The 21,634-nt window shown below is 37.3% G+C and overlaps 2 protein-coding genes across 2 annotated transcripts in view; both read left to right on the forward strand.

The window, feature by feature from the left end:
• LOC132196730 (tyrosine-protein phosphatase non-receptor type 13-like) overlaps window positions 1-17,970 on the forward strand; it is an 83,280-nt gene extending 65,310 nt beyond the window's left edge. Inside the window, exons 4-15 of the mRNA XM_059619563.1 lie at window positions 5,213-5,347; window positions 12,953-13,030; window positions 13,244-13,354; window positions 13,425-13,498; window positions 14,469-14,652; window positions 14,900-14,998; window positions 15,368-15,712; window positions 15,898-16,304; window positions 16,651-16,742; window positions 16,798-17,046; window positions 17,095-17,301; window positions 17,491-17,970. Of these exons, the coding sequence (XP_059475546.1) occupies window positions 5,213-5,347; window positions 12,953-13,030; window positions 13,244-13,354; window positions 13,425-13,498; window positions 14,469-14,652; window positions 14,900-14,998; window positions 15,368-15,712; window positions 15,898-16,304; window positions 16,651-16,742; window positions 16,798-17,046; window positions 17,095-17,301; window positions 17,491-17,834 (2,325 nt within the window). The 3' untranslated portion in view covers window positions 17,835-17,970. The remainder of the gene's footprint in view (window positions 1-5,212; window positions 5,348-12,952; window positions 13,031-13,243; window positions 13,355-13,424; window positions 13,499-14,468; window positions 14,653-14,899; window positions 14,999-15,367; window positions 15,713-15,897; window positions 16,305-16,650; window positions 16,743-16,797; window positions 17,047-17,094; window positions 17,302-17,490) is intronic.
• Window positions 17,971-18,553: 583 nt separating this feature from the next.
• LOC132197380 (uncharacterized) lies at window positions 18,554-20,377 on the forward strand. Its single transcript, XM_059620633.1, has 4 exons — window positions 18,554-18,714; window positions 19,258-19,394; window positions 19,554-19,836; window positions 19,906-20,377. The coding sequence occupies exons 2-3, from the start codon at window positions 19,272-19,274 to the stop codon at window positions 19,824-19,826; spliced, it is 396 nt and encodes a 131-aa protein (XP_059476616.1). The 5' UTR covers window positions 18,554-18,714; window positions 19,258-19,271; the 3' UTR covers window positions 19,827-19,836; window positions 19,906-20,377.
• The last annotated feature ends 1,257 nt before the right edge of the window (window positions 20,378-21,634 follow it).

A 21,634-nucleotide genomic window follows, 5' to 3' on the forward strand; every position in this document is an offset into this window, starting at 1 on the left:
TTTTGTTAGCTTTATAGCTAACGATTTTTTTTTTTTTTTAGAAGAAAGAAAATCATAACAATGGAAATTGACCTATTTAAACCTTCAAAAAGTTTTTAAACTCATTTTGAGCGCCTCGTGTTGATTGTGCTATTTTAATAGAAACTTTTTGGTGAAAAACAGAATTAAAATTATTTCATCATTAAAATGAATAAAAATGTCAAAATCTCAATCAAAAACATTAAATTATTGTGTATTTTCTTGTTTTGGTCTAAATAATTTGCATTATTTTATAAACCTCTAAGAATAATGAACTGCAAACCTAGAAAAATGAGTATCCAAAAAATAGTTTTTTTTAACCCTTTATCTTAAAAGTCAGCGTTACGAAAACGAAGCACACATTGAATCATTTTTCACTCAAAGTCACGTCTCGGCAGCTGAGTTATGCGTTTTCCGTGTCGTTTCAATTACACCTCGCGAAAATCGGCGTTCAGCCAGTCAGAAACCGACAAACGCGTATAAAACTTGATAGTGCCTTCAAAGAAAAGTCTTTTTCCTCTCAATCTCTTTGTGAATAGACGGACGAGCAACTGTGCGAATATCGTCAGAAATGTTTTCTTTTTCGACACAGAGTCTCAAAGTGCGCGACTATATATCGTTTAAGGAAGACTAGATTGTTTGAAAGCTTCAGACGGGGGAAATAATGCAAAAGAGCCGCGACCCGTAAATTGTTTGAAGTTGCGAATTACTGCTCCGAGCTATCAGGGAAACACGTCGCGTTGCAATTTTTCCTCATAGAATACGAGATGAGGTGTAAAAATGTCACATCACGTTTCAAACAACTTTTTTAATTAAAGCGTAATGATAAAATAGTAATAAAATAAATGCTTGAATCTTTTATTAAAACTTACTCTTTTACGAGTTGCCTCAGTAAGTGCTTACATGAGCTAATTTCAATGCAGATTTCATATTAATTTTATAATTTGCATTTTTTTTTTAATAACTGCGAGTCTTATTTCATGCTTTTTTCTTGACCGTGCCAACTCAATCCATTCAGAAAAAGTGAATAATTAGGAAGTTCAATCTTGAGATAATTGAATATTTGGATATCCTCAATTTAATTGAAAGTGTTGCTTTTTGTTATTGCATTTCTCACTTTTAATTTCAGAACCTTGATATTGTTGATTACTTTTTAATTTTCATTTTTTGAAACTAATTTTTTGTAAAATTTTCCCTTTTTTTGTCGTTTTAATTTTTTTTTTTAAATATATTTTTCCATTCTATACTTTCTCTCGTTATGTCATAATTACTCTTACATATCATTATTTTAAATTATTATTTAGCAGATATCAGAAAATTTAGATTTTGAAGTCGTTTCTTCCCTCTAATTGCAAGAGTTCCGATCTTGGTCCATTCGCTTAGCAAAATATTACACAAAATTGCTCTCTTCATTTATGTTCATCTCCATTTTAAACTGCGTGGAAATGCGAGAGAAGTGCAGCGTGGGTGTCTCGAGCGCGCCCAAGACAAAATGGTCCCGGAGATTTTTCATTGCGGCAGCCTGGCAAATAAAATTATGCAAATCGCGGCGGAGTTTCGCCGAGCTCTCAGTCGAGCCCTCCGGGGACGCTCACTTTTTAATCTGAGACGATGATATTTCAACGATAAGGGAGAACAAGAGAGAGCGATGCTTTCGACATCCTCGCGCCCAGATTTCCGCTGGGAGCCGCACCGCGCCACAAATTTGATTTCGAAAAGCGCTGCGTGAATGGGAAAAGGGAAGCGGCTTTTATTTTTTGTACTGAGAAATGATAGGAAAACTTTAAAATTCAAAATATAGGATTCAGGAAATAAAAACTGGCGATTTGCAATTTTAAAATTTTATCAAAACGTTTTTTTTTTAAACGGCTTCTTTCAATTTTGTCTGTTAAAATTATAAAAAAAAGTGAAAGGCGCTTTTTATTTTATTTTGACCCACTCTTGGCACGAGGTCAACCGATTTTGACAATAATTGGCAGGTTGGTTGCTTTCAGGGTGTAGACAAATAGTTTAGAAGGATTTTTGAAAATTCTCAAAATTGCCTATTTTACAGGGGCTCTAAGTTGAGGATTTTTTTAAAAGGAGTTTTTTTAAATCGCAAATATCTCAGCTCCTGTTCAAGATTGACCCTGGTGACCCGTGACCTTTTTTGATCTGGTCATTATATGTGATACATGATCGGAAAGAACAAGTCAAGGGAAACAATTTTTGTCGTTACATATTTTGTCGTATTTCTAACAGGAGAAAAGTTATGGCCGTTCAAAGCTGTTTTTGCATAAAAAAGCCTCGGAAAACCACGTTTTTTACCTTTTAACCCTGAATATCTCGAAAACGAAAAACATAAGTCTCACCATTTTTTATTATGTTGTTAGCAACTAAATAAGGTAACTTTTGGCTATTTTAAAATTAAAAAATATCACGTACCAGGTACTTTAGCAGATAAATAAAAAACTCGGGCTCCAAAAGGTGACCTTGAACTTTGACCTACGACCTTGGTCACTATTGCAAAGTTGTAGGACGTCTAAATCCTAACAATTTTGGTAATGGGATCATATGCGCTATCTTGAACAGGAGCTGAGATATTTGCGATTTAAGAAACTCCTTTTAAAAAAATCCTCAACTTAGAGCCCCTGTAAAATAGGCAATTTTGAGAATTTTCAAAAATCCTTCTAAACTATTTGTCTACACCCTGAAAGCAACCAACCTGCCAATTATTGTCAAAATCGGTTGACCTCGTGCCAAGAGTGGGTCAAAATAAAATAAAAAGTGCCGAAAATATTTTTTATATTACTAATTTTTAATTTAATTAAAATTTAAAATGTCGAAGGAATTTTTAAAGAGATTATTAAGATTTAATATTAATTTTTTCGTTTGTCAAACGAGCGATATGAAAATTCTAACAACCTAATTGAATTTTTTAACTATTTTTCTCGCTCAATTTCATATAACTCCAATTTAGTAATGTTCAAAATATTTTTTTCTCACAGATTTTCATTTTAATTTAAATTTACATCATTTTCATCTCACTTGTTTGCTTTGACGTTAAAAATTAATAGACCTCCTAATTTAATATTTGTCAGCAAAATTCAATGAAACCAGCAAGGAATGTGCGTTCAAAAGAGCTTAATTAATCCCTTAACTTAATCACCGGAGCAACTTTGTATTAAAGAAAAAGTTTTTGTTTGCCCGCTTTAATTAAAAATGTTAAAAACTTTCCGGGCAAAGAGGAATGCACGCGTGCTCTCCTGTGGAAGGAGCATCAGGTGTTGGCAATTTCAACAGGTACATTTTTTTATATATTTGTTGGATAAACCGTTGTTCTTCTTGGATCGAATAAATCTGCCTTGAGCAGGCGGGGGCGATTCAGAAACAATTTGTTCGCCGCGGCACATCCCCGGCATTTATCACGTGCGCACATGTGCGTCTCTCGATCGACTGCGTCGAGGCGTGTGGTAATTTGCGAACGACTCCTCGCCCAGGGACTGTGAGAAACGAGCCCTCGGCAGCCCCTCGCGGTTTTCAGATCCCTGCTGTGCACGTGGGCGTCGTTAAAAGCGGGGTTTCGCATTGATCGGCATAAATTTTAATCGGTTCTATGAGATTTTTGACACGTGTATTAAAATAACTTTTTAAATTAATCCCATCCTACTATTAATATGTGATAAATTTTTCAAAGTTTTGAATGTCAAAAATTGTTTGCTCCAATCATTTGTGCTGAAAACTTCTTCCGATTTTGATAGTAAAAATTATTTAATTAATAATTTGATATTATGAAAAATAATTGAACATCAAATGCGTTTCCCCTCTTTTTACAAAATTTTCAAATTAAATGGTAAACGGACCTATTCCAAGGCCAATAATTAATATTATTGATAAATTGAAGACACTGAAGTTCAAAAGAGTAAAAAAATCTATACCTTTTTTAAGCATTAAAGTTTTTATGTTTTCGCTCTTGAAACTTAAATAAGGCATTCTTCTCATTTTTTTTATATCGTATTAGTTTAAGTTTTATGTAATGCCCACCTAGCTGGAAAAAAAACAGAAATCGTTCAGCGCAATTCAAATGTGCGTTGAATGAGAAAAAAATCTCTATAAACAGAGAATGTGAACCTACATAAAATAATGAAATAGACGCTTTTATAAATTCCCCCATTTAAACTTGGCGGCTTTTATTTTAACCTATTTTGAGCAAAAAACCGTATTGTGAATTGTCACTTTATTTGCTGTGTCCAAAACTCAATATCAATCAAAGTTTCTCTCATTCCATATCTGACTGCGTTCAATATCGGAAGAACCAAACCACCTGGTCCGTGGATGGGTGTATATTTGCTGAGCGATTTCGGCAGCATGTTTGCCGAGTCGCCGTCATGAAGAAGAAGAAAACGGTCCGCTTTGATCAATAAAATATAAAATCTAATGCTTGGATGGAAGGAAGTTTCATCTTGCTAGATGGGTTGAGAGAAAAAGGAGGATGAAAGCAAACTCCGCGAACTGCCAGTCATAATAAGGGTTGAACATATTGAAATTGAAACACGCTTTCTCCAAAATCTTTTGACGTTACTTGTGCCATGAAAATCAAATGCTGCTGTGACTGAAGATTAAAAATAAATTCAGTTCAAAACAGAAAGTTTTTTTCAATATTAGTCACTTTTTGGGTAAAAATCTTTATTGGAAAAATTCAAATTTCAGAAACAAGTTTATTTTTTAGAATCGACAGTTATTTTCCCTTGAAAATTGATTTTTATCATAAAAAATTTAAAAATGAAAGTAATTAATTTAATTAATTGACAAAATAAGTTTTTATTCAATAAAAACTTCAAACCTTTGACTTTTATGTATTTTATTAAAAATTGTCTAACGCTTGTAAATTTTTTATGTTTGTGTTTTATTTTTATTAATTGATTTAAAGAAATCTCTAAAATTTGTATAATAATCCAAAAATATCAAAATATCCACTGAAGGTTGGAATAAAAATGGCGGAATTTTGCGTCCATCAAAAAATCGTTGGCGAACAATGGCGAATTCTTTCTTTTTCAAGCACCCTTGTTAGTTATGCATCGATTACGCGACTAGAGCGAGAGAGGCCGTGGACGGACGGACGATAAGCAGCGCAGCTTCCTGCGCTTTATTTGCGGAAAGCATTCTTTTTGCCTTGGTGGAAGCCTCTCTCAGGAGTGTGTGTTTTCTGTTGCAGGAGTGGGTCTGCCAGCTGGGGCAGGCGATGCGGTCCATTTCGCCCCCGTCGCCGTCACAAAGGCTGGCCCGGCTGCTGAGAGCAATGACTGGCGAACAACCGCAGAACAGGCCCTCCCTCGCCGGCATATCCAAGGTATGCAAAGCTGTTTTGTCACACTTTCCGCCCCATTCCCAAATGCCAAAGCCACACTGCTCAAACATCCATTACCAAATTTCGGTCAACTTTTCCAATTCAATTTATAGAACGAAAAAAATATCACAATTTACATAACAACAAATGTGTGTAAATTTCAATTTTAAACTTCTCAAAGTCAACAACAATGGCTACTGTCAAATTATTTGTGAAATTTCATATCAAATTATTTATAAAACATTTTGGTCGACTATTTGCGTTACAAATTAATTAAAGATTTGCTCACGATTTATGCCTTTTGAACACTAAATCTTACTCGAATCCACAAAATGGAATCATTTCCAATTAAAAATTAAGCATATTGGTGAGATCAGTCCATTTTACCAACCCTTGAATATGAATATTTTTGATTTCATGACAATTTAAAAAAAAAATGGTCCTTTTTTACAAAAGCGAACAATTATAAATTTGAGCATTAAAGCTTCATGTAAAATTTAATTTTTATTGGTTATAATCTCGCTTTTTTTTGTTCATTGTGGAAATAATTTCTGTTGAATTATTCATTATCACCCGCGTAAGAATTTACGTAAACTTCGCTTTCTATTCAGAAAAGGGATGCAACAGAAATTCTAACTCGTCCCTACCAAAATCCTCTAGAGGGTTGTGTAATTTAATTTTGGCTGCAAATTATTTGACTTTTGTTGTTCCGCCCCTCTGGTTGCTTTTGTTGGAAAGGAAAAATGGCGTTTGTTGATGCCAAATATTTAGGGATGCCATTAATTAAATCCACAGAGAGCTTTGGAACGGCCTCTCAATGAATGACGCTTTTGTTCGGTCCCTTCTAAACGGAGCTCGTTAAATTTCTCGCCTCGCGCAACGACGACGACAAGCCAGCCATCTTTCTCTTTCAATTCGGCCCGCGGATGAATTATTTCGGTTGCGCAAACGTGACGATTAATGATCAGGCAAATATATAATACGGACCATACACTTAATGAAACGTTTCATAAATGTCAAGCAAGCCCTGCGAAAATTTATCAAGAGACTTCTTCGGCGAGTCGGTTTTAATTAAACAGGCTCGCTTCCCATTTGAAAATTTATTTCTCTGCCATCGATCACTCGGCCGTTTCTTCTTCCTCCTCAACCGGCTCCTTCTTAACCTCTTCATTTTCCTCAACTTTTACCTCGACGATTTCTTCCTCCGGCCTGACCTCTTCTTTTTCTTCCTCAACTTCTTCACTTCCCTCTGACCCCACTTCATACTTTTCCTCCTCCACTTTGACCTCCTCCACGTCATCTGCAACTTCCTCACCAAATCCGATTTCCGGCTCAATTTCCAAAATATCCTGTTCGTCGTCGCTCGAAATCAGCAGCTCGTCCAAATTGTCCGAATCCTCTTCGATTCCTCCGCCCTCCTCGAGGATTGCCTCGACCTCCGTGGGTCGACCTTTGGCCTGGGCGGCCTGTCTGACGGACAACTCGGCGTAGTGCTCGCGAGCCTCCCTCAACCGCCTTGTCCGTTCGTCCTCGTAAACGCTGGCCGCGTTCGCACTCGGCGACAGTTTGGTCGCCGCAGGAATGTTGGTGGGCTGCGCGGCCAACTGGCGCGGCCTCTTCTTCTCGGCCTCCATCGCCCTCGCGTACATCATCAGGCCCAAGTGCTGCGTGGTCGACGTGTAGGTGCGGCCGACGTTCTTGGTCGGAGACTCGCCCGCGTACGGCAACACGTCCCACTCCCTCCACCGCGGTCCAAAATCAGGGGGTTCACTGAAATAGAAAATAAAATAATAATCGTTAATTAATCTTATTTTGTTGAAAATAACAAAAAAAAAAAAGGATTTAAAATTTTTCTACTTGCTTAATTCGTGAAAATGACAAAGAAACTGGTAAATTTTAAAACCTTCTTGCAGGTATGGACACACATGGCTGTTTTTGTTTATGAGGAACTGGATTTTGCATGAAAAAATTGGTTATTTTTGGTAATATTAAAATAACTCCCGAATTTTAATCTTTAACGTTTAACTAATAATAATTCAATATAAAATATGTAATTTACTACAAAATTTGGTGATGCATGATATTATTTTAGGTAATCCGTCTTTAAGAAAGAAAGTTTTATAATTATATATCCCAATAATTAATCAGGGAAAATTTTTGGAATATTGCTTTTATATACATATATTATTTAAAATTTAATTATAGAAATAAGTGTAGATAAGGTGCTCAAATTGACAGCTTTTATAGTTTGAATTGTTATTATTTTGAAATTAATGCAAAATCACCAATCTTCGGCAACCTCTTTTTGTCGTTTCCAGCTTCCTAAAATTGACTATTTTGAAACTATTACTCCAATCTCAACTCTGCCATTTACAAATTTCAAATACAATCACTATTTTTTTACTGAATATTGAATAAATCTCCCTATTTCTATTTAAAATTTTAGTAATTTAAAAAAAATAAAAAATAAATAATCAATTCACCAATTCATTTCCAAATTTTTTTGCATAATGCTTCCCTATTCAGCCTATTTTTCTTTGCATTTTCATCCTTTTCTATTTTCTTAACAACTATTCCATTTTTTTTTTTTTTAATGCTGAAATAAATACTCACATTTTGGCGAGGCTGGGCTTCCAGTGTCGCTCGGTCCTGCCGGTCTGCATGCGGCAGATGTGCGTGTCCTCGGCCTTGTCCTCGAGCCAGGCCAGTTTCCTCCGCAGGTCGGGGCAGCGGTTGGGCTTGGGTTTGGGCGGGCGCAGCGAAAAGGGCTCCCTCTTGACGCGACGCTCCCACCGACTCTTCTTCCGTTTCTTTTTCTTCTGCGTCACGTCGAGCCTGCGACAAGGAGCGAATTATTAATTTCACTTGACAAGCGCGAGCAAATTGAGCTTTTAGCCGAGATGGCGACACTCACATCACTTGCAGGCCGCCGCCGTCAATGTCGACGCGGATGCCGCCCTTGTCGCGGTACGTCACCTGCGCGTCCACCACGTTGTTGGCCGTGCGGGTCGTGAACGTCGACACCACCTCCAGGGTGGAGCCGCGTGGTGTGATGCGACCCATGGTCGTCACGCGGGGACTCTCCATCGGGTAGAACCTGAAATTGAAAATTTAGAGAGAGAAAATCCATGAAATGGAAATTAATTCTTGTTTGACATGTTCTTAATTCATCTACTTTTGTTTTATTATATGAACATATCATGCGCTATAAAATAATTTCAAATTAAATCAATTAATTTTTTATTCTATTTTAGTAAACTTTTTTTAAATTTTTTTATCAATTTAGTTATTTACTCTTCTTTTTGTAAACATAAATTTTATTTGGTTATTTTTATGCTCCAAATTGCTTAAATTTAAACCCTTCCTGCTACTAAATAATCAAAAGAGCTTTTGCTTACTTGTCTAACGGCAACACCACCGTCGGCATCGGACCTTTGAACGTGGCCATGATTCCTGTTCCGAGAACGCGTTCGTTCCACTTTTTTATTTCCTCATTTTTCTCCGAGTCGACCCTTTTCATCTCCTTGAGCAGCGGCAGGTTGATGACCTCGACGCCGCAGTTGTGCCAGTCCGTTTGCGTCTCCTTGGGTGACATCGGGGGCGGCGTTTTGGGCCCCAGGTCGGGCACGACCGCCTCTTCCAAGGTCAAGCTTCGCACAGATTCGTCCGACTCGACAGCCAACGGCTTCAGTTTGCTCAGCCGCTTCTCCTTGCCCGCCGACGGGCCTTCCTCAGACGGGCCGGATGACTGGTCAGCCATCAGCAGGTCGTTCGTTGACGACATGTTCTCGCTGGTTGACGCCAACGCCTCCTCGGCCTCCGCGATCAGCCGCTTCAGGACGTCGTCCTCGTCCACCGTCAACTCCAGCTCGGACTTTCCTTCGGAAAGTTCAGACTCGCCGAGAAATTCCTTTTCCTCGGAAATTTCTTCAGACGGTTGTAGGATTTTTTCAGAAGTTTCGGCACTCGCGATTTTGGACTCGTCCGGAACTTCCTGTTCTTCCGCGTTTTCTTCAGACGGTTGTTCGATTTCTTCAGAAATTTCAGAATTGACGGGAAGTTCTTCATTTTCCGGTTCCTGCAGCTCCTCCTCTGAGATTTCACTCTCCCGGTTTTCTTCCTCGGCCGCCTGCAAATCGTTATCCATCTTTGAATGCCTTTCAAAAAAGAATTTTGTTTACTGAACAACAATTGGATTTTTGAAGAATGGGTATTTGAATCCGACAACAAAAATATTGCCTCGTAAACAACAATGAAGATGATTCTTCCTTTTTAGTATTTGGATTGAATTCTATTTAGTTGCAAATTGTGTTTAAGGAACTCCCTATTGACATAGTCTAATCAAGTCTTTACAACAATTGAAGCCATTTTTGTACAGAAATTATATTCGCTTAATCTTTTAATTACACTTTACAAATAAAAATGGAAAAAAGGTAGTGAACATGAAAAAGTAAAAAAAAAGATTATAATTTTCTTTCATCTGAAGTGTTGCCCAAATATTTAAAGACCTTTTCATCAAAGTGAAATTGGTCAAATAAATATTTTTCTTATGGCTATCAAATCAAGTATTCAACAGATCCAACAGTTTTGCACCGACGAAAGAGTTGGATCAAATTGGATCCAACAGTTTTGCACCGACGAAAGTGTTGGATCAAATTGGATCCAACAGTTTTGCACCGACGAAAGTGTTGGATCAAATTGGATCCAACAGTTTTGCATCGACGAAAGTGTTGGATCAAATTGGATCCAACAGTTTTGCACCAACGAAAGTGTTGGATCAAATTGGATCCAACAGTTTTGCACCGACGAAAGTGTTGGATCAAATTGGATCCAACAGTTTTGCACCGACGAAAGTGTTGGATCAAATTGGATCCAACAGTTTTGCACCGACGAAAGTGTTGGATCAAATTGGATCCAACAGTTTTGCACCGACGAAAGTGTTGGATCAAATTGGATCCAACAGTTTTGCACCGACGAAAGTGTTGGATCAAATTGGATCCAACAGTTTTGCACCAACGAAAGTGTTGGATCAAATTGGATCCAACAGTTTTGCACCGACGAAAGAGTTGGATCAAATTGGATCCAACAGTTTTGCACCGACGAAAGTGTTGGATCAAATTGGATCCAACAGTTTTGCACCGACGAAAGTGTTGGATCAAATTGGATCCAACAGTTTTGCACCGACGAAAGTGTTGGATCAAATTGGATCCAACAGTTTTGCACCAACGAAAGTGTTGGATCAAATTGGATCCAACAGTTTTGCACCGACGAAAGAGTTGGATCAAATTGGATCCAACAGTTTTGCACCGACGAAAGTGTTGGATCAAATTGGATCCAACAGTTTTGCACCGACGAAAGTGTTGGATCAAATTGGATCCAACAGTTTTGCACCAACGAAAGTGTTGGATCAAATTGGATCCAACAGTTTTGCACCGACGAAAGTGTTGGATCAAATTGGATCCAACAGTTTTGCACCGACGAAAGTGTTGGATCAAATTGGATCCAACAGTTTTGCACCGACGAAAGTGTTGGATCCAACAGTTGCATTGGAGAGTTGCATTCCGTAAACCAGCCATCAACTATTTCGATTGCTGAGCCAGTTGAACTTGCTGTCAATTTTAAACAAAAAGGTCAGTCGATGGTAGAAAAAAAATTAAAACGGAGTAATAAAATTTTCTCGACATAGGCCGAGTGTCATTGCATTTTTGACGGTTTTAGTTGCAAATGATAGTTTTTACGTTCTTCGCTTTCACTCTCACAATCTCGTCAAGATTATTTCGCCCGCATCGCATTTGGGAGCGCGTTGCTCGAACTTCCCGTGGAATGCGGCCAGTTCGCCCCACCTTTCAACCGGAGGCGATGCAGCGCAAATTGTTTATGTAATGAGCGCATTGTTCGGCGCCGGAGCTTTGTTGCCTCACTATCTTTTGTCCGGCAGCTGCTTTTTGTCTCTTTTCATGTATATTTGCATGGCCGCAAAAGAAGCCGCCTCCCGCGGGTAATCACGGTGAGAGCATCGTGTGTGTGTGTGGGTGGGTGCCTACCGTGTTCATGCGGGGTCCGTCGAGACGTGTTATGCAACCCGCGCGACGGGCGTGTTTCGTACGCAGCATAACCACGGACGCGACAGGCGTTTTAAAATAACAAACGGCCTGAGAAAGTGAAAGATGGCGAGAGCGAGAAAGGAAAAGGAGGCAAAGAAAAGTTTCCTGAAAAAGGTGGAAAGCAAATTACTTGCGTTGTTTGCTTTCTGGCCTTGGGAATTTTGTTTGCCGGTTCTTTCTGTTGTTGGTAAAAATCAATTGTATTGAAAATAAATTTTAAAATGTAAGAAAAATTAAATTAAGAACAATTTGCAGGTTCCTTTGAATGTTTTCTATTTTTTTGAGCGAAGAATTTAAAATATATGATTGAAAGATTTCCATGATTCGTAAATTAGAAGTTAAAAATACAGTAAAATGTATTTTGTTTATGTTGTTTTTTGATGGAAAAATATTATCGGAGCGCCTCTTCGTCTGTGGTGCCAGATAAATATTTAACTTGATCATTTAGTGGGGAATGACAGCAGGTCGGTCTCATCGATACAAATTGTGTTTTGGCACGGTCGGTATATATCCGCGGGCGGCGGCTCTTCTTCTCCCCTGGGTGCTGCCGATGGATGACGTCTTTCTCCTTGACAATTGGACGGTCTTCTTCGCGAAATGGCAGGAAATCATTGCCAGAATGCGCTCCCCTCTCATTTCAAGGGTCTCTCCACAAAGTGCTGAATAATGCGCCGCGAGATGCTACACAGGGAAATTCAATTAAAAACGGCACCCCGTCCGAAATCGCCGATCTGAAGGGGGGCACTTCCAAATCTGCTGAAAACCTCAAAAGTGGAGGAACGTGGTCGCAGCCACCGGGTTTTGAAGTGCATATCTGATCAAAACAGCTGAAGAGGGTGACCCAATTTCAGACTGCAATCTTTCAAATGTTTCGTCATCGTTCATCGTTTTCCTTTCGTTAGAGATGATGCCAATTTAAATGTTATCATATTCAGCCTATTTAATTCATGTGAAAAGAACAAGTCTTGAAGATTTATTTTGTTATGCGTAAGTTTAAAAATAATTAATAAAACAGAAGGAGGAATTATTTTTTAATATTTTTTTTTTTATCAATTTTGTAATGTTTAATTTTACAGGGGAAAATTTAATTTTAAAGACACAATGATTGATGTATTATTTCATTATTAATTAAATATATGAGAGTTTAGGTTAATTTTAAGTAATATATTGGCATGTTGATGTTTTTTATAAAAAATTAATAATAATAATAATAATAAAATATGCAAAATATTCACTTTCGGAAAAGTTAACTTTTCGCCACAATTAACCGAAATACTGTTTAAAAGATGGCTTCGTTGTAATCAGCATTCGGATTAGGATTAAAAATGCACGTTCCGCAACAGCAATTTTCTTGAAAAGGGACTAATTTCGCAGGCAGCAGTAATTGGGCGTGCAGCCATTAGTCCTTTCGTTCGGAGACGTGTGCGAGTTAATGAGGCGTCAAAAACGCCCCGCAGTCATTTGTCTGTTGTCGGTGCGCTTATGAAACTGCTGCTTGTTGCAGGAACTTGAGGACTACAGCGGCCAAGGCAGCGCGGACCTCGTCAGTGCCCTCTACGCCGAGGTCATGGGCCCCTCAGAGGTCAGTTTTAATTAATTAATAAGACAATTTTTCGACATTTTGTGAAATTTACATATTCAATTTTTTTAATTTAAATTAAATTTAAATTTGCTCTAGCGAAAAAATCCTTCCAGTACATTTATTGTTCAATATTTGCTCCATTTTAGTCTTTTACATTCAATATTGATTTAAAAAGAAATTAAATTACATATTTGTATATTTCGATATTTTCAGTCCGTTGTGTCCAAGATGACGAGTGAAAGTTCAAAAAATACGTCTGACGAGCATGAAAACGGGCCGATTTTCTCCTCAACGCCGATGTTGAACTTGAAGGAGCAGCCAGTGGTATGTGAAACAATTTATTGAATACCAATAGAGCGTCGAGATTGGAGCACCAATTTATTTCTTTTCGCAGTTCGATCTGGCAGAGGAAGGCACGCCGATTCTGCCGACGAAGAGGCCGCCGCAAATCACGCGGTCGCTCTCAAGGTGAGCGAGCTGATTCAGCATATGCCCAATTGTGCTCAGCCGGGCTGAAAATATTGCCTGCAATATTTTAATATACACGGCAGCTTTTTGAATAATGATGTGCCACTTGGATCGTGAATATTTCATGGCTTTGTGTACGGCCTGCGAGACAAAGGGCGGCTTTCAACCGCTCGCCCTTACTTTTTGTCTCGGGCATTTTTGTTTTTCGTCACATATTGACCCAGATTAACAAAGACACTCTCTTGCTCCATTAAAATACACTTTTTGTCTGGCGATGCTCGTTTGGAATATTTCCAGCCGGAATTTGCTATTAGGGGCTCCCTTTGTTTAGTTGAGATTATCGAAGCGCTCGAAATATGGCACTCCCTTGGGGCACTTTGGCAAATTGCTGGGAAAGTTTAAAGCTCTTCAATTTGAAATGATAATAACAAAAAAACAGCTTCTTTGAAATTGGAACATAAGGAAAGTAGAAACACAAACTCTTTGTTCAACAAGGAAGAAAATTAGTGCTGAAGTAAAAGCAGCGCTTAAATTTTTAATGATTCAAGAAAGCCATCCATTTGGGAAAGTGGATTTTTGTAGGAAAAAAATGCAATCAAAGAAGACAGAATTGATTTTATTAAAGAAAATTTTTAACTGATAAAAAAACTTATAAGTTTTCAGTGTCCATAATTCAAACTTTTCATCTTGTTTCTTCTGCCAAAGTCGATGAATAAAAAAAATACTTTGAAAAATGATTGGAAAGGTTTTGACAACCAGCAGAGGTCTGCTGAAACGCTCAACATTTAGAATTTTAATTTTTTCAAAAAATGCTCTATAATTGGAACATGCACATCCATGACAAAAATTAATTTGATTTTATAATATTAAACTTTGAAAATTCAATTTTTAATTATCAAATTTTATTTTCATTGATTTTATTTTTATTGTCCTTTTATTCATAATAATTGGATTAAATTTCAAATTTCAGTCCGTCTAATTCGTCCAAAGGCCTAATAAAACGCAACCCAGTGCACAGGGCACCGTCCAGACTCTACAGAGCCAAACCTCCGACTATTGGAAAGTACCTTTGTCCTTCAACCTGTGTCGGTCCTGAGTTTGTGGTCCGCAGTTCTCTTCCCAGCAAGGAAATTCTAGTGCCAGACGACGACAAGGTGAGGATTTTCTTTCAGTTCTCCCTGTTTTAGAAAGAAAAATGCATGCAATGAATTCTGGTTGGCGAGTGGGACATTTTTCATCATTTCCATTGTGCCTGAAAAACTCGGTCATACTCCATGCAAGAAAGACATGCCGGAGTAAATAAAAGGGGGAATATTAAAGTTCTTGAGTTGAAAGATGTTTCCCTCGCAGCCATTCCAAGTATCTTTTCTCCGGAGTTGTAATTGCGAGCAAATGTTTCAGCGGGTGGGAAAAAGACGGCTGACGGTGGTGCTGCTCGGAGGCCAGCGGCTCGACGTGTTGTGTGCACCATCTTCTGTCACGGCTGCGAACGTTCTCCAGGTTGGTTTCCATTACCGCACACAAATTTTGGCGTTCTGCCCAATGCCAAAGAATTGACACAAAATGATATTAAAGAGCTTCTGTTTAAATTTCTTCATCATAAAATTTTGTAAAATAAAATCAATAAAAAATATTCCATTTATAACATTATTTATAAAAATAATCTAAATTTATAAAAAGCAAATTCTTATTTGCCATTTTTTTCTTGTTGCATTTATTACCAATGAGAGAAATGTTTGCTTGTACATTAAGACTAAAAATTAAATTATAAAAATGTAACATTTATTTTTTTATTATTTCAATGCTGGAGTGATATTTCTGAAATTTGAAGATAAATTTTATGTTAAATATATAATTTCAATTTCCCAGGTTGTTCTTGACCAGGAAGGTCTGAAGCAAAGTTTCATGCTTGGACTTGCACATCGCGTTGGCGCCGACCTGATTTTCCTGCCGCCGACAATTCCTCTTGCAAAAATCGCGCCCAAAAGTTGGCTTTCCAGCATTCTGAAGGGACCTGATGTTCCCTTCACTCTGTTCGTCAGGGTGCAGCTGTTCCCACCAACCCTGAGAGGTGTTCGTTGGGAGGCTAAACACCTTCTGTACTTGGAGCTGAGAAGGGCGCTGATCGAAGGTCGCCTGCTGTGTTCCCAGGGACAGCAGGAAATTCTGGCCGGTCTTGCGCTGCAAGCTGAATTTGGTGATTTCTCTTCTCAGGTGTGTAATTAATTAAAAATGGAAATAATAATCCATTTAGATAAAATAAAAAAGAAAATTCATATTAAAAATTAAAGTGCTGAGATTCAAAAGTAATTTTCTTTTAATAAAAAAAGTAGTTTTTCCAAATTGAATTGTTTTATATTATAGAAATAAATTTTTTTTCCTGTCATATTTCATTTCAGCTTCATGATTCTGAATACTTTATCCTTGAGCATTACATTTCTGAAGAGTTGCTCAGTGATTCGAGCAAAGAGCAGCAGGCGCTGTTGAGATACAACATGCAGGAGCAGCACCAGGCGCGCCGCAGCCTTGATCCTGGAAGGGCCGAAGAACTTTTCGTCAGCAACTGCCAGAGTCTACGTGACTACGGCACCCACTTCTTCCAAGCTAACCAGTTGATGAAGTACGGCCGTAAATTGTCTGTCAGGGTCGGAGTTCGAAGCTCGGGAATCGTCGTCAAAGACAGCGAAAGCAACACTGAAACTTACCAAATGACTTGGACGGCCATTTCCAAACTCAGCTTCAGCAAGGAGCAACTCGTCGTCCAGTGCTCCGAGGGGAAGTTCAAGTTTGTTTTTCTCCATAAAATGTAAGTAATTTTAACAAATTTTAATAATAAATGAAAAAGAACATTTATTTTTTTCTATAAACATTTTGAAAATACAAGTTCAAATTTTGCTACGTAAAAATGTTCTTCCTTTTCTCAATTTAAAAAAAAAACCTCTGTACTCATCCAGATCTGATGCGGTAAACAAAATATTTCATTGAATTTCCAAACAAAAATTGCAATTTTCTTTTCTTCATTATTAGACAAAGATGTATCATTATTATTTTGCATATAATGTTTCCTAATTTTCTCAAAATAAAGGCAAACCCCACACTTACTTGTGTATTTAATTTTAACTGATTTTTTTTTTATATTCTTGATTCCTCAGGAGCCACTTTGTGTTTCACCTTGCTTCTTTACACCACCAATTTTCCCTGCGGCTCAGAAACCAAGTGTACAACACTGATTCTCTCTCAAAAGGTATTTAAACAAACATTTTTTTTTTAAATAAATTGTAATGAATTTGTTTTTGTAGCTTTTGGGGTCATAGCTCTGCAGAGTTATGAGCCTGAAGACGAACGGGACACTTGCTCCTTGAGGTCTGGTGTTTCGAGACACAGTTCGGTGGTCTTGAAGCAGAACAAGGAGAACCAGGAGCAAGTGCGGAGGCCTCTGGGGGTGCGGATGGGCACCAGGGCAGTGTTTGAGAGCAGGGAGAGCCTGGTCAACTCAGAAACCACTCCTAGCTCTCCGGAACCCACCATTCCGGAAGCGTACATCATAAGTAATTTATTAATTTATTTTGAACCATAGATAAAATTAGAAATTGCAGACGCCAGTATGAAGAGTGACGAGGTACTTTTCAAAGATGCCTCTGACATGTCTGTGACGGAGGAAAGAATCCTGCGATCCGTCACTTTGGACAAAGATGAAAATGGGAGCTTCGGAATCCAAGTGACAGAAGGATCAGACGGGGCCGTCTACATCCAAGCAGTATTGCCTGGCGGTGCAGCTGACAAGCAAGGGGTCATAAAAAGAGGTAAATTTAAACCATTCCTTTAAAAAATTCTTCCAATTTTAAGTATATCAACCGTGGAACAGTTCTTATTATTTCAAATTATCATTTAATTGCTTTTAATTATATATTAAATTAATTTACCACAGTGAATCTAAATCAACAGTTATTAGAAAAGGAATTTGTAATATTAACAAATAAAAATTGTTTCAGGAGACCAAGTAATAGCTGCAGGAGGCAAAACTCTCACCGACTTGAGGTACACAGAAGCTCTGAAAATTCTGCAAGACTGCTGTTGTTCAGCCCAAAAAGTGGATCTCGTTGTGTCGCAACTCTACACCGAGGGACTAACGCTGGTGACGTCCCAGGTGACTGCCAAGTACCGAAAGCAAAAGGCCTCGCTCTTCCCGCTCAGTTCCAACCGGTTGGACATTGTGTCCGCCCTGCAGAAGCCAGTTGAGGACCACTACTTGGCTCAAATCCGATACCAAACCGACCAGGAAACTAACGAAATGCTTATTAGCAAGAAACTGCCGCCGTCTCCACAGATTAACTAGATGACTAATGATCTCTATTCTATATTACTCTATTTTTCTTGACTTTGCTGAGAATATTATTTGTTTGGCAACGAATGATCTGAATATATTTTATAAATTTACAGTAGAAATAAAAATGCATATTTACTTTCAAATAAACAGAATAATATGGTGTTGCATTCATGATAAAAATCCTGAAAAATCCAAAGTTGCAACTTGCAAGATTTCCTGCGTTTTAAACTTGATAATTCAATTATACTGACATTGAAATACAATTTTGTTAATCAATTATTTTATTACCTTTTGTGTGATAGAAGATTAGAAGATAATATTTAGCAAGCAAGAGAAATCTGTAAAAACAATTAAAGTTTGAATTAGATTGAGCTTGCCGTAAAAAAAATATATGTAAACCTTGCTCTAAAAATGGTTTTCCCAATTTGACAATGGCCAATAATATGATATAATATAATAATTTGCAAATTTATAGAATGCCTTCAAATAGATCTGATGATTGTAAGGTAACCACTAAAGCCACAAACTACATCAACGACCGACGAGAAAAGGAAGATCTGCTTTGTTAGAGAGATTTTCTTTTTATTAAAAACAGCGATTTTCAAGGAAAAATAAAATAATAGGACGCTCCTGCGAACAGCTCAAAAATTCCAAGTCAAAACAGATTCAAACTATTTGAAGTTCTCGCGCTTCTCGCATTCCGCGAGATTCTCAATTCTCGGCGCTGATTGGCTACTGGCTGCACTCGACATTCAACTTTGATTCGACTGACCACCGTGAATCGACAATCTTGCGACTTTTGCTTTCTCCATTTCCTTCCTGATTAAAAGTGCCGAATCCGAGTTCCGACCATTCATTCTGTCTTGTTGCCCGACGCTGGATTGCTTACGTATGTACTTGCCGATAACTGAAAGTTGTTTCGTTTCAAAAAACGTTCTGGTAAAAGCTTTAAAGTTCCGAAACGTCATAACGTATTATGTAATAATTAACGGCAAAATTTCGCGTTTCGAATTTTCCAATGAGCCGATCTTAATAAAAGATTATTTATATTTTAACGAAATTTGTTATATCCTCAGGAAATTGCGTGCGAGACGCGAGACCCACACAGACTATGGTTTAAAAGTCAATTTTCCACGAACTTTACCCTTTTTTATAAAAATTAAATAAAGTTTATACTTTTTCGTCCATCTTTAAAACACCCAATGTTTCGCCATAAAGATTTCTTTTGTTCGCATAGCAAGCAGCGTTTTCTTTATTAAAATGACATGTGTGTGTGTTAATACTTTTTTAATTTGGCTCATCGTGAAGACCGGCCTTAAGCTTCATAAACTTTTGTTTTCATTTTACTTAATTGGTCATGATTTTTTTTACGTTATTCAAATTACATATAAGGTCTTTGTAATATAAGCAGCGTTACTATTAGTGCTAACAGTTTCAGGTCTGTTAATGGAGGGATCAAAGAAGTCTGCTGCTTCGACTGAAGTCGGCACCAGCGACACCCTTGTGTCGAAGGATCCGCCTCAGGATGATATTCTGGAAGATATCAAAGATTTGCCTAATGACGATCAGGTAAATTATTATAACAGAATACATCGTAGAAGTTAAAGAATTCAAAAAGGACTTTTTAAACTTTCCGGGGTTCTTTCTAAATGAGAGTTAAGAATGTCAGGAGTGTTCCTTTCTTGGTCAAATTTAAATAATATATTTTGTGATTTTTATCCTTTTTAGAATCAGGAGGGCCAAGTCCAGGGCACCCTTTCTGCACCTGACCGTCAAAATTTGAATGATAAAATTGAGCGTCTGATCGATGAAGCTCTTCGGTCACCAGAAAGACTGAAAAAGGAGGATGCCTTTCAAACCTTCTCCAAAAAGGTGGAAAAGCAATACAAACGTTTTAATGAAGGCCCAGAGGACGTTTTGAGTCTGGAAACCCTGGAGAGCATGTGGAGCTCGTTGACTCCTGAGGAACAAATGGAGTTTGAAAACATTGACTCTGAATAGTTATAAAATTGTAAGTGATCCTGCTGCAGTGCGACAGTAATTGAAAAGCTAAATTTTTTTATTGTGTTTATGCTTGCAGGAAGACACGAAGCATATGGCAAGGAGGACGCCTTGTCAATTTGAGTTTTTTTTTCTTTTGTTAAGTTAGAATTTAACTTTCATCTCAATGATAAAAATCCGAGCGTTGCGTATGACCAGAAGAGAATTGTTGTTAATTCAGCGAAAGGTTTTTTAGTTGAAGTCTGAAACATATATGACAAACTCCTGAATTAGTTAAGGGCCATTCGAACATTATACCTCAAGTGTTGAATGTTCAAAAGAATTTAATTTATGTAACTCGCATGCACATAAAGTGTATTTAAATTATGAATTGTAGCTTCTCTTGACCAATGAAACATTATTGTTCTTTTAATATTTATGTAATTCCGCCAAGAAAAGTCACATTGTGGCTCTCTTAGATGACGTGCAAAGCACACCAAATATATGTCATATTATGTGTTGCGAAGTCTGGATAATATGCACAAAATAGACATGTTAATAAATTAAAATTGATCGAAGATTTTTTTGGAAATTCATTCCATTGCATCCCTCATGAATTGAAAGATTATCGGGATTTTTTGAAACTAGTGCTTTTTAGTTTATCCTAAAAATAGAAAATATAAGAGAGAATATTTTTCCACTTCGCAAAAGATTAATTTGAACTATCAATTCTCAACTGACGCATATTATTGTTCCTTGCAGAGCTTTGTCTCTGCGCAACACTTTGTCTCGGGGGATTTCCCTCTGAAAGCGCAGGAAACGACTGATTGTATTTTGGACATAATGTGCGGGCTCCAAATTTTCCATTTGATCTAACTTCTTGCCAAGTCTTTGCTTGGATGCCACGCACTATCTACGCTACAAACAATGTTGTAAATTGCTTTCACTGCTGTTTTCTTGTATAAAAAATTTCGCCAGTCAATTTTATAAGAAAATGTTCAGCATAAACCATGCGCAGTTTATTAAGTTGCAGAAACTCCAAATTTAAGATATTTTTTAATCAGTGTGCGACTGTGCATATTTACATTGAATAATAAGAAATACACTTAATTGAAAAAAAATTACAAAATATATTAACATCAAAATCAAGAATTTGTTTTAGCAAATTATTTTCAATTTTATTAATTTAAATTTGGATAATTATATAGACGTCTTAAAACTGTATATTTAGTTAAAAAAAGCACTTTCAGCGCAATAAATGTTTATACAGTTCTCTCCAAAAGATCTCAAGCTGCAAACGAATTGAAAGAGCAGATTTTTGACCAAATAATATGTCCTGCTTGGTGGCCGAGTTGTCAAGAAATTGTTCTTTGGGAAAATTTCCACATTTTCCACCCGTACTGCAGGGCGCAGATGACCTCCAAGTTGCGACCAACATCGCCTATGAAATGGTTCATTTTGGATTTAATTATCAATTATTTATTTCATATTTGACGAGTTTTCGACACACACAATTATGCTCTCCTGTTTTTGCAGAAGCTGTGACCACCTCGCGGGGATTTATATGTAGGTCCTCTCAATATTGCTATGTTTAGGAACAGTTGATTAAAATTAAACTGTAAACATTTTCATTTTTGTCTTTACAATATATTATTAAGAAAAAATTAAAGCGCTCTTTATACGAAAATACAAACTGCGTTTATATATCGAGTTATTATTTCATAATGTCTTTTTCAGTATGACCAGTTTTAATCACACGTAAATAATCAAAGTACTTTTTAATATTATGCAAGCAATTAATGAATTATTATTATTAAATGCTTTTGAGT

Source organism: Neocloeon triangulifer, unplaced genomic scaffold (assembly GCF_031216515.1).
Source record: "Neocloeon triangulifer isolate White Clay Creek 2 clone unplaced genomic scaffold, ASM3121651v1 ptg000012l, whole genome shotgun sequence".
NCBI classification, from domain to species: Eukaryota; Metazoa; Arthropoda; class Insecta; order Ephemeroptera; family Baetidae; genus Neocloeon; species Neocloeon triangulifer.